Source organism: Hyposmocoma kahamanoa, unplaced genomic scaffold (genome assembly GCF_003589595.1).
Source record: "Hyposmocoma kahamanoa isolate Upper Pololo Valley unplaced genomic scaffold, ASM358959v1 95, whole genome shotgun sequence".
Lineage (NCBI taxonomy): Eukaryota > Metazoa > Arthropoda > Insecta > Lepidoptera > Cosmopterigidae > Hyposmocoma > Hyposmocoma kahamanoa.
This window is the reverse complement of record NW_020654972.1, coordinates 84,710-96,925: the sequence shown is the minus strand read 5'-3', so window position 1 is coordinate 96,925 and position 12,216 is coordinate 84,710. Positions and strand designations below refer to the sequence as shown.

General features: G+C 34.9%; 1 protein-coding gene across 1 annotated transcript; it reads right to left on the bottom strand.

The window, feature by feature from the left end:
• Window positions 1–5,942: 5,942 nt before the first annotated feature.
• On the bottom strand, window positions 5,943–11,237 carry LOC113238127. The gene is made up of 5 exons (XM_026474863.1): window positions 10,834–11,237; window positions 9,997–10,169; window positions 8,740–8,914; window positions 8,458–8,541; window positions 5,943–8,379 (listed from the first exon to the last, which is right to left on the bottom strand). Exons 1-5 carry the CDS (start codon window positions 10,864–10,866, stop codon window positions 6,064–6,066), a joined length of 2,781 nt encoding a protein of 926 aa, XP_026330648.1. The 5' UTR covers window positions 10,867–11,237; the 3' UTR covers window positions 5,943–6,063.
• Between the last annotated feature and the right edge of the window lie 979 nt (window positions 11,238–12,216).

The following is a 12,216-nucleotide window of genomic DNA, read 5'->3' as shown; positions in this document are numbered from 1 at the left end:
TCTCTCATTTTTTATCTTATTGCAACGACTTTGTTCAACAACATTTTTAATAATTATAACATTTTTAAGGTTATGAAGTGGTTATGAAACTGAAAATGGAGAGTTTTTCTAGTTACAGTTTTTTTAATAATATCAAGCGACGGGGCGAACAAGTCGTGCGCCTGATAGTCAGTTACACGTCTGTCCATAACAGTTGCATTGCCACTCAGAGCTTTAAATCGCAATAATCTCAGGGGCACCGTCACTGCGCCCGCCCTGAAACATAAGTTGACAAGTCCCATGTGACTGTAATTTCACAAGCACCCTTACCCTTCAAAACCGAAAAACAGTAATGCTGACATTACCGCTTGGCGGCAGATATACGAAAGGTGGCAGTACTTCCCTGGACGAATTCTTTCACAAGGAGCTCTACTGCTACTAAACATAAACACTAATTTTACTTTAAAATTATTATAACGTTTTAAGATTCTTAAATCTTAATTATTCGTTACTTGTTTAAGCTGCAGGCTCTATAGCCAATGCTCAATAAATAATAAAAAAAAATCAACACTGATATCACAATATTCTCATATCACTAGGAAAAAAGAGCAAGTTTAAAATTGTGCTTGAAGGATATGGATGTTTGATTGAATTTCAATGGAGTATAAGATACACCACGGCCAATTAGATATCTAGATGTGTAAGATCCTATCGCAGTTATAAAATGAGTACAGTTTGCCAGCGTTCACATCGAGAATATGGTTAAGAGTGGAGATTTCTTTCTACCTTTTTCTTGCGCTCACTTGCATTGTTCATATTATCCCGCCGATGGAAATGCATCTTAAAAATTGTGCTCTTTAAGCTAATACGAATAACACCTTACGGCGAGTTGCCTCTACATCTATGTGTATTTTATCAGGCTCCCGATGGAACAATTTTCTTTTCTACCCCTAACTATTGGACGCAATAATTAATGACATTTCAATCCTAAACAAAATCAATTACAAGTAATTATAAAACAACCAATTAAATTCATTCTTTTTCTAAATAAGTATTCAAAATAAAGTACTAAAATATTGAAAAGCCTGGGCTATTTTTTCAATATAATTATTAATTATGCGTTGATACCATGTATCATTTGTATCAGAATTTATAAGGGAGTCACCAAACTTATTAACGCGAAATAGTCTTGATGCGATCGTCTTTGATCACACTTCGCATTGATCCGATTCGCCATTGACGCCAAGTCGCCCCTGTTGTTTCTAAATCAGGATCAGCGGTCGTTGTCATCGTATGGACGCGATCGAAAATTAGCAGGAAGCAGATTCGTTGCCGACCTGTGTCGCGCCATGTTCATACGAACCGATGCGAAACGCACTTATTTTTCACTCTTACATTCAAGGACATTAAAGTTTTTCCTACGACTTAATGCAATTATGTGTAAATTAATGTGGTGACTCCCTAAAACAATATTGGAAATTCTAATTAGATTTTTGTTCCACCGAAATCTGACACTAAAGTATTTAACATTTTGTATTTACCCTAACTACAGTCATCAATATACTCTGCTCTACAGTATACGGACTACAATACTGTACTTTAAAAATATATTTTGTATAAATAAGAAAATATGCACAAGAGACACACATTTTGATAAAATATGACTTTTTTAAGCGGAGGTATTGAGATACACTGTTTTGGATAAACATTTTGTAATCATTATCGACGGCATATATTGACCCTTAAACAAGTTGTTTATAATAACTGGCGGGGAATTGGAATAGACAGACAAAATGGTTTCAAAACGAGAGTTGAAAGTTTTGTAGAATTTCAAATAATGCGACATGTAACATGGCATGAAACTGTGTATAAGTACAACTTTTAGTTTGGAAAAATAAGCTTCTAGTGTAACTTTATTTCCGTAATCGTAATAAGCAGTAGAATATAATGTTGAGTAAATTCTGTAATACATTACATAATAGTATTTTGTACGTGGAGGTATGACGTATTTTTTTTACGAATTTATATATCACAAAGTACTCACAAAAGCGTCTATTTGTATAAATCTGCATAATACTGAGAATGTTTTCTACATTATTCAATTTTATCTAACGGCAGCCTTGATTTTCACAATCTACGACAACTAACACTGAACTACTTCTATACGAAATAAATTGACACAACTTAGAAGCTCCTATCATTGTGCCTTCTACCTCCCACTCTCGTTCTATATAATAACAACTTATTACCCCACAAAAATTTGCATACAAGATAATTCTCATTCTCGCTGGCATATTTTACAAGCACTGCTTCAACTAATTCCAAAATTGGAGAGACTAGGATAAAAATATCAATTTTGTTGTTGTAGGTACGATTCTTAGAGTATACAATCCTACGGTATAGAGCGCGCGCAAAGAAGTGGGAACAATAGGCACAAGTGAGAACAAAATGACGTTCCCGCCACGAGCGCTCGCAGTCGTTGTCAAGTGCTATCAGTGTGCGTTCCCCAAAAGATTTTTTGCTATTTACGGATTAAAATGGTCAAATGTGCAGTTGAATCTTGCAAAAACGATACTAGAAAACAGACAAAATTGAAATCCAGTATCACATTTCATCGGTAAGTCGATTAAAATACTTATTTTATTAAAACAAATTACGAAGCACGGGGGTGAAGGAGGCGGGAGAGGCGAGCACGCATAGGTACGCCCGCGCACCGCACTCCCCACTCGAGATTGTAGTGATGTGACGCGACCAATGCTGCAGTCGATAATTTATATTTTTATCTCTTTCTTTGAAATGATATTATGAATTTGAAAAATAGTGACAAAACAGTTGACTAGTTTAAACGTTGTAAAACTTTTTTTATGTAAATACGGCTGTTTTTTTATTATCTATTACTTCAAAATAATTTACATGTGTGTGCGTTGTAATTTTTACGATATATCCACTTTTTAATATTTTTAATGCGCTTATTATTTATTATAGCGTAAAAGTAAATTATGAATTGTTACTATATAACGTCTAAATTACTTAATTGATTTTGAAAAATTTTGGTAGGTGAAGAATGAAGTAAATAAAAAATAAATAAAATAAATTTTCAAGTTTTCTTATATTTCAGCTTTCCAAAGGACCGAAATTTGATGAACAAGTGGATTGTCGCTTTAAAACGAACAAGTTTTAAGCCAAACATATGGAATAAAGTTTGTTCAGTACACTTTCATGATTCCAATATCTATGAAACGAAAAAAGGACTACGCAAATTAATAAGTACGGCTGTCCCATCCCTTTTTCTTGGTCAATCAACACCTGCTGATAATAATTCGACGGAAGCAGCGTCATTAAATTCAGGCGAAGTACCGTTTGCAGAGCACGAACCATCTACTTCAAACAATATGCATATTGATCATGAAGTGCCTTCAGCCGTATGTCCACTTCTCCCAAATGTCGGCGATACCCCAAGAAAACAAAAATTGAAAAAACAAATTATTCGATTAAAAGATGTAGCTAAACGTCGCCGAATGCGATGCAATGCGCTTTACGCAACACGCCAGCGTTTGAAAAAAAAAATTAATAATATGTCTCAAGTATTAGACGAATTAAAAGAAAAGAGATTCATTACACAAGAGCAAGTTGCTCTTCTAGAATCGTGTGAAGTTTCTGCAGCAGCTCTCCTTAAGAGAATGATGAATAAAGGCAAGAAATATTCACCAGAGCTCCGCACATTTGCGCTAACACTCCATTTTTATTCTCCGAAGGCCTACTCGTACATAAGGAGTACATTTAACACATGTCTCCCACACCCAAGTACAATCCGGAAATGGTACCAATGCCTCAATGCGTCTCCAGGTTTTACTGCCGAAGCATTTAATGCTCTTCGCGAAAAAGTAAAGGCGACCGAAAATAAAATTTTATGTAATTTAGTTACCGATGAAATGGCCATACGTAAGCTAAAAGAGTTTGATGGCAACAAAGTTGAAGGTTTTGTGGACTTTGGAGCAGGAATTGATGTACCCGGAGATACAACCGCATTGTGTACACAAGCCCTGGTATTTCTTTTGGTGGCGGTAAACGGACGATGGAAAATCCCTGTGGGATATTTTTTGGTGGATGGCGTTACAGGAGATCAAAGAGCAAATTTAGTTCGAATGTGCCTTTCCAATTGTCACGAAGTCGGCGTAGAAGTTGTATCGATGACATTCGATGGTTGTCCGGCAAACATGGCTATGGCTCGCGAGCTCGGCTGTTCATTTGATCTAGGACAGTTAAAAACCTATTTTCCGCACCCTGAGACGGAACAGTCTATCTATGTGTTTCTTGATCCATGCCATATGGTCAAACTTGTCAGAAATACTTTAGAAAGTAAAAAGGTTTTTCAAGATAACAATGGAGGACTTATTAAATGGCAATATTTTGTTGAGCTTAACACTTTGCAGGAAAATGAAAATTTTCACTTAGCTAACAAATTAACAACAAGACATCTTCATTTTAAGAATCAAGTAATGAAGGTAAAACTAGCAGTACAATTATTCAGCGCTAGTGTGGCAAAAGCTATTGAATTTTGTGATAAAAGGCTGCATTTGTTAAATTTTGCAAACTCTGCTGCAACGGTAAATTTTACTCATGTGATAAACAATGTTTTTGACATTTTCAATTCCCGGAAATTTCTGGGAATTGACTTCAAAGCTCCCATCAATGAGAATAATGAGACAAAATATATAACATTTCTAGAAAATGCTAAAACATACCTACAGACATTAGTGTTCCCAAATGAAAATCGACAGATTGTACATTCACGAAACAAAATTGGATTTCTCGGACTTTGTGTGTGCATTGAGAGCATGAAAGAGTTGTACATAAGGCTGGTTAAGCAAGAAAAAAAAATTAATTTCTTGGCTATGTACAAAATAAGCCAGGACCATCTGGAGATCCTTTTTTCAGTGATACGATCCCATGGTGGGTTTAATAATAATCCGTCGGTCTCCCAATTCAAAGCTATCTACAAAAAGCTTTTGGTGCATATGGAGCTTAAAGAAAACTTTTCCGGAAACTGTGCGTCCTTGGAACAAATTACTCTGTTAACCTGTTCTTCATCCGTTAATCACATAAATTTAACTACTAAAGGACACAGGTCATGTTCACAAGAGGATGATGCTATTGTTGACGAACAATTTATGAGTAATTTTGAAGATGATGTGAATTTACCCACAACGGTAGATTACTCAATTATTTCACAGCACGTCATCTCCTATATTGCTGGATATGTAACAAGATATTTACTATGTAAAATAGAGTGCGTTGACTGTTTATCTGCTTTAATAGCAACGACACCTTCTCATTATAATTCGTTTATATTATTTAAAGACAGAGGAGGTCTTATGTATCCATCTGAGGACGTGATTCATTTATGTAATGCCGCTGAAAAAATAGTCAAAAGTAATATAGAATCGAAAAATGAAGCAGATCGTGATGCTCGAAGCATGGTCAATAAAACGCTGAAGTTGTTCATTGGTACAGATATATTTCATGTGCTTCACGCGCATTTATTTGAACAAGAACCTTGCAGCAATCATTTACTACATTTGCTAAGAGCTGTGATTCAAAAATATATTGATATACGCGTGAAATATTTAGTTCGAAAGTTAAATATTAAGAAAACTAAAAGACAGCTTTATAATAAGCTTACGCTTTTTAGCGGTCAATAAAAATTATATTAATAATAGATAATTATTATTTGATTTATTAAAAAAATCCTGCACTGGATCTTTTATTTTACAAACCATAATCTAACTAACAGATTATTATTGAACCAATGTCGATATCGTGCAACAGTAGCGGTCCAATCCCTAAACGTCACCTACTCATCAATATAATTAGCTATAGTTTACTTGCCTACGCTGCGAACTAGGCGACTAGTGCGATATGCGCGCTCTATACCGTAGGATTGTATACTCTAAGGTACGATTACATTAATCCGTCGCTAAACCCTCAACATTTGTTTCGTCAAAAAATCATCATTAAAAGCAATTTGACAGACAAACACAAACACCTCTGAATGTTTAAACTATCCTTCTACCTACATTGGAATTAAACATCAGTCTCAGTTTTGCTGCTTGTGCGACGGCTCCTGCCTGTAGAATCAGGCGTCGCCCAATAAGGGCCACTTAACAAGAATTTCTTCACGTTATATTCCATTCGCGCTAAGTCTTCGGGAGTTATTTCACCGTTAGCTTTAAAAGTCTCCCTAAATTTTTTGGATTCAAAATTGGTAATATCACTCCTGCTAGCATTATCGTTTGTTTCGGTTACAGCCGCATCATCGCAATCAACGGGGAAAATTGTTTCCTTCGTAATATTAGGAACAGGCTTCGCGTGAACCACGGCGATACTTTGCGTCACCAATCTTTCCGGCTTTGCGTTATGGGCCATGTTGGTGTTGTTATTCACCCAGGAATTATCAGTATCCCTTATGTAAGGCTTGGCATACTTACTGACCGGATGAGGCATGTTTAACGCGAGCTCATTAAGCGTCGCAGTCAATCTGTTCAATTTACTATCTCGTCGCGCCATTCGGGTATTAAAACTGACCTCGTCTTCTAAAGGGTCGTTGAAATTATTTTGTTGCTCCAAATTCTGCTCTACCCACTCGGCGACTCTTAGCAATTGCTGCTTCTGTAAAATCGCAGCACTATCGTCACTAGATAGTGAACTCGTACTTTGTTCGTTTGTGAACAATATTTTGTGGTCATTCGCCTTTAAATGAGTTTGAGTCAGATTCGGGTAAACATTGACAATAGCCGGCAAAACAGATTTACTAGGATCTACTTTTTTGTCGATCTTTGTAAAACCTCCCTGAGGTGAGAAATCTTTGGAGATTTTCGTATTTTCAATAGAATGGAGTTGCGACATATCAATTTTTCTTAAAGGTCGAGGTATGTGACTAGTAATTTTGTTTTGCTCATAGCGGTCGAAGTTAAATATTTTAACATCATGCTCATCTGTAGGAGTCATAACATCTAGTTTCTTAATATCTTTGTTGTCCAGATTATTGTTTTGTGCGTTTACTTCAGTAAAATCACTTAGTAAAATATTATCAACTTCGGAAGTATTTTGTGGACTTCCAATACTCAGTGATTTATTATTATTATTTTCAGAGCCATTGGAAAAATTATGAGTCTTCAATGGTTGTAGTGGTGATGAAGAAACATTCAATAAGATAGGATTAATTGGAGTACTCTTGGCGACTATACTAGGTTCTTTGCTATTGTTGTCAACATGAACATCGATAAGAGTACTTTCTACCACAATGTTATCATTCTTAACGTCTTCTTTGGTATCGTCTTCAGGTTTTTGTATATCAATAAAATTATCCAACCCTTCGTTGAGATCTTTGTAGATGGCGTTTTCGTTACATTTACTCTGACGTCTGTATAGGACAGGGGGTACGTTGGGCTCGGCATTATCAAGCAGTATATTCTTAGATCCAGCCTGCATGCGTAAGTGACAGAACCTGGGTCCGGGTCCTACTTGAGTATTAGACTTATGAGTGCTCACTGTGGACTTTGCCACTGAAGAAGTCCTGCTCAATGCTCCAATTGAGCTATGAGAATTCTTTCTCAAACTTGTGTTATCCCCTTGTATTTCAGATCTTGGTTTCACTTCTATGACAGGTGTTAAGTTATCTTTAGACAGCAAATCGTCTTGACCGACGCTGTGACTACTGCTTCTCTTGCTTGATATTGAGGTCTTTGTTCTATCACAAAGTTTGTGATGCACAGCTGGTTCCATATTGATACTATTCGGTTTTCTGTAATGCCTCAAGTCTTCCATCGCTTTAGGAACTGTATTGTTGTGTACATTTATATCCACTTTATTCTCATCAACAAATTTATTAATATTTTCATTTATGCAATTGTTTTTTGTCTTCTCACTTGCATCATCCTGATCATTTTGAGCATCAACAGAAGGTTGAGGTATTATGTATAAGGGTCCAGTTAAACCAATTTTCTTGTCATTTATTAGTTTAATGCCTTGAGATGAGGAGCCCTTTTCACTCAAATCGGAATGGTTCGATTTGTTTTCAGAATTGCAAGTTAGACAGAGTGAATTGCTCATTTCACCCGTCAAGGTAGTTTGTGTTGCTACAGAATAGTAACTTTCATTGTAGCAGAATGGTTTGGTTTGAGATTTACTGCAAGAACACGTATCACAGTGTTTGGTGACACTATCCTGAATGCTGTCTTCTAAAATCTTCGTCATGAGGGAGGCGGATATGTTAAACTCATACTCACTCGCGTCGAAAGTGTCGGTTTCGTTACCATTTTTAGATGGCGCGCTGCTCGATGCCTTCGTTGTTTTGGACATAACGTACTGCGAAACACGCGCCTGAGTGTCAACAGGAAGCTGTAAAGCAAAGATATCGATCAAGCACACAGGCACATTCTAAAGAATATGATGGTTCAGTCGGTATGTTTCACTTACGTTGTCTAGTTTTTGCGACACGAAGTTGTCAGGTTTACATTGCAACAGCTGAATGGCTAGATTCATGTCATTTTTGTATCTCTCCTGTAAATAAATATATATTATCTATCAATCATATTATCCGTATGAGCTCCTATTATATTAGTTGTGTGAATTTGATAATTTTAAATGTTGAATATGAACAATTTAATTAGTTTCTTTCTTCTAAAGTTTGCTGTCATGCAAATTAAATAAAATTTAAGTTTATTCCATAAAACAAAAATGATTTAATTAATTTCTTACATTTTCCTTCTGTAACATGCTATAGTTATGCTTAGACTCAGCAAGCCTTACAGAGAGCGTGGCTATGTCTTTTGTGAGCTGACTTTTCTCACTCTTCATCTTATCCACTATTTGAAGTAACTTGTCTTCTAAAACTTGATTTAACTTTTGAACTCTTTTGTGGGAATCATATAATCTAAAATAAAAATAAAATTTAACAAGAACTTTTGATGTTATTATTGATACCAAGATTGAACAAACTCTGGCAAACAATTGCTGGTTCGACGTCACTGGGATCGATGAAAAATTTTCTGTGTTTGATCAATTTTTATTTCAACACCAATGTGGAGTATTTTCATAAAAAATATAAGAACGTAAAATATCATGATATTGAATAAAATAAATAAGAACTTTTGATTTGATACAATGCTTAAATAATATTATCCGTTACTTTTTAAGGCCACATTTATAGTCACGGATTCACATTGAACTGACTAACATTGGCGATCCGGGCGGAAGTGAAACGCGCAACGTCTTTTTCGCACTTATTGCTTGGACATAATGACATCTGACTATGAATAAATGTGGTGACACCCTTATTTACAAATTTAACTTCCTATTACATCATCATCAGTTGGAAAAACAATTATTTTTGTTTTGAATTTTTGTCATAATGTGGAATACTATTAATTTAAATGATAATTTTTGTGTGTAATTGAGAGCGCAGTTTCCACAAACTAAAGTCATTAAAAACAAACAATTAATTGTTACTAACGAAATCTTCGTTCACAAAAAATATGTCGTAGAGCCATACAATTACAACGATAGAAATGGAAGATTTGAAAATTGAGTATTTGGAACAGCACCGCAACTGGAATCAATTACTCATTCCTTAGCGTAACTACTAGCGTAATATATAGGTAACAAGAATATTGAATAAATAGCTGTTAGCACAGGTGTTAATAACATGTATTGTAAGTTTGGTATAGTATTTAAATTGAATGATGCATGTTAATAATACAAATATAATAAAATTGTGTAAATGTGAGCATCATATAAATGAAGCATAGTTGTAACATAAATGTAACCTATGTTTTTTATTAATTTGACATAATATTACAGTTTTAGTTATTAATAACTATGCTAAACAATTTCATTGCTTAACTTTAACACAAGGTAATAATATTTCCAATGCTATGAGTACCAAAGCAATGAAAACTCCCAGAGCAATACCTAGGACATATACCAGAATTGAAAAGGATAAAATTAATTGATTACCTTTCATATTTTTCTCTCCAAGTGTCGACCTGTTCTTCCAAGTCGTTGACTCTAGAGGAACACTTGAGGAATTCAGTTTCAAGCGCTAAAATATGGCCGTCCCTTTCAGCCAGATGTTGCCGCAGATGGAGTACCTCTGCCTGCAACTGTCCATCTGCACCCGCATCGCATTCCTAACAATTATGCAACATCGGAAACAATAAACTTTTGATTAAGATACATTTACTTTTAATCCAAAGCTGAAATATTCAAAAATAATTGAGGAATTTTTGTAATGTAAAAGTTATAGTCAAAGGTTTTTAGTAAAAACTTACTAATTAATACAGTCTACTTTGTCAGAACTAACACTAGGGATAACAAAATTCCTCAAATGTAAATAAAAAAGTTTTGGATGCATTTACTTAATAAATAAAATTAAGTAACCTTGGCAAATAAGAAGAGAAAAGCAATGTGCATTCTGTCTATTAGACACAGTATCTTTTTAGTAAGTAAAACTCTTTCGAAAGACATCAGTGTGATTAGATTATTTACACGATCTTTGTCCTGAGCCTCCCCTTGGACAGTCAACAGACAGAATACTGGTCCAACTAAACACTAGATGTTTAATAAAATATCACAAAACTTGGAACAAACCTCTATACTAAGCAAATTAAGCCTTCTGCTAATTAAATACAATTAAATTACACAACAATGAAAGTTATAAAAAATCTATTACTAGCTGTGTCGAAAATTTTGATAACTCTACAATATTCACATAGTCGCTAGAGCTAAGAAGAGCAGCAGAGAATTTGCCATGATGGAAATAGACTATAGCAAACAAATATCGCCAATCTTTACCTTACAAGGGGAGTTCTTAGTACTCTCATCCATTACTCTGCTAGCTTATTTCTACTTCACATTTCACATCATAGCACGTCCAAAAGTCGGGTTAATTGATACCACGTCACAATATAGTGATTTTATTAGCTATTTGTATCAATAAGCCACTGTTAGAACAAAATAAAATAAAAATCAATCTTGCTTGACACACAACGTGGAATATTTACGTATTCGCAAAAGTTTAGTAGACTGCCAATGTTGAGACGACGTTCTTGCTTTTATACGAGTCAAACTTAATCAAGATATTACGTGACTTTCCCAAATTCCGGATTTCCAAGAAGAAAAATCATAAATCGTGAAAATGAAATGACTGACATTTGAAGGGTTCACATCACATACGATAGTTACAATACAAACTAGCAAAGAGTAAAAGAGTAATATAGAACAGATAGAGTTCACTGCTTCGCAAACTTACTAGGGATGCTAACGCACTGTTTGACTGACTTTTATTTCCATCCTGACGTTGCCGTAGCCCTTACCGTAGCCTAACAAAGCATAGACTACAATGAAACCACAGGCCACAGACTAGGTAGAAGTCTGTTGAAGCGAAATTATACCAAATTAATATACGTAGTATCTCATAGTTTGTGAAATTAATATTCTGCAATTCATTAGGCTAATGCTGCAATGCCATTTTTTTTTTCATTTTAAACGTTTTGTTTTGATAATACAAATAAAATAGTTTCTGCGAAATTTCTTACACTACAGTCTTTACAAACAAATATTTTGTTCCTTTTACTTTAGGCAGAGTGGACACAATACAGTAAAACAACAGTTATATGGACATAATTGATATTTCTAAAAACAAGCCTAATCTAGTATAGCAAACAGTGTTTGCAGCACAATTTTACGAATATTAGTACTGTGGTTTGGAGTCAATACTATGTTGTATGTCTTTTATGCGATTGAATGCTTATGTTTTTTTAAAGAGCAGAAATAGTTATTCTCATTTGCCGTTTCTCGGTGATATCTTATTTAGATGGCGCTATGCATATTTGTGTTAAGTCACAGAATAGAAATTTCCAGATAATGAGCATTAAAGATTTTTGATTGTCTTTGATCATTGCTCCTTTATTTAAAACCTTTATAATTATGTCAAGCGTGGTTGAAATATTTTTAGATTCGCTCTGGACCTTTTGGAGGGGAAAGTGTCGTTTTTATTTTGACTTTCAATTATTTTGTGAAATCTAGTTTAAAATGGAATAGGATAGTGCTATTGTACCTTAATCGAAGATTAAAATGCGAAATTATACGAATCTCGAACTAAAATACCCGTATCGGCCCGTTCTAAGGGATCCCGAGTCAATCCAAGCACGGCGCCGCCTCAAATTGCCTATCCTC

Coding starts and splice junctions, on each gene's coding strand:
- LOC113238127 (XM_026474863.1), bottom strand. CDS start 10,866: ATGGATGAGAGTACTAAGAACTCCCCTTGTAAG. Junction 10,170..10,833: donor CTAAGAACTCCCCTTGTAAG/GTAAAGATTGGC, acceptor CATAATTGTTAG/GAATGCGATGCGGGTGCAGA. Junction 8,380..8,457: donor TGTCGCAAAAACTAGACAAC/GTAAGTGAAACA, acceptor TTTGCTTTACAG/CTTCCTGTTGACACTCAGGC.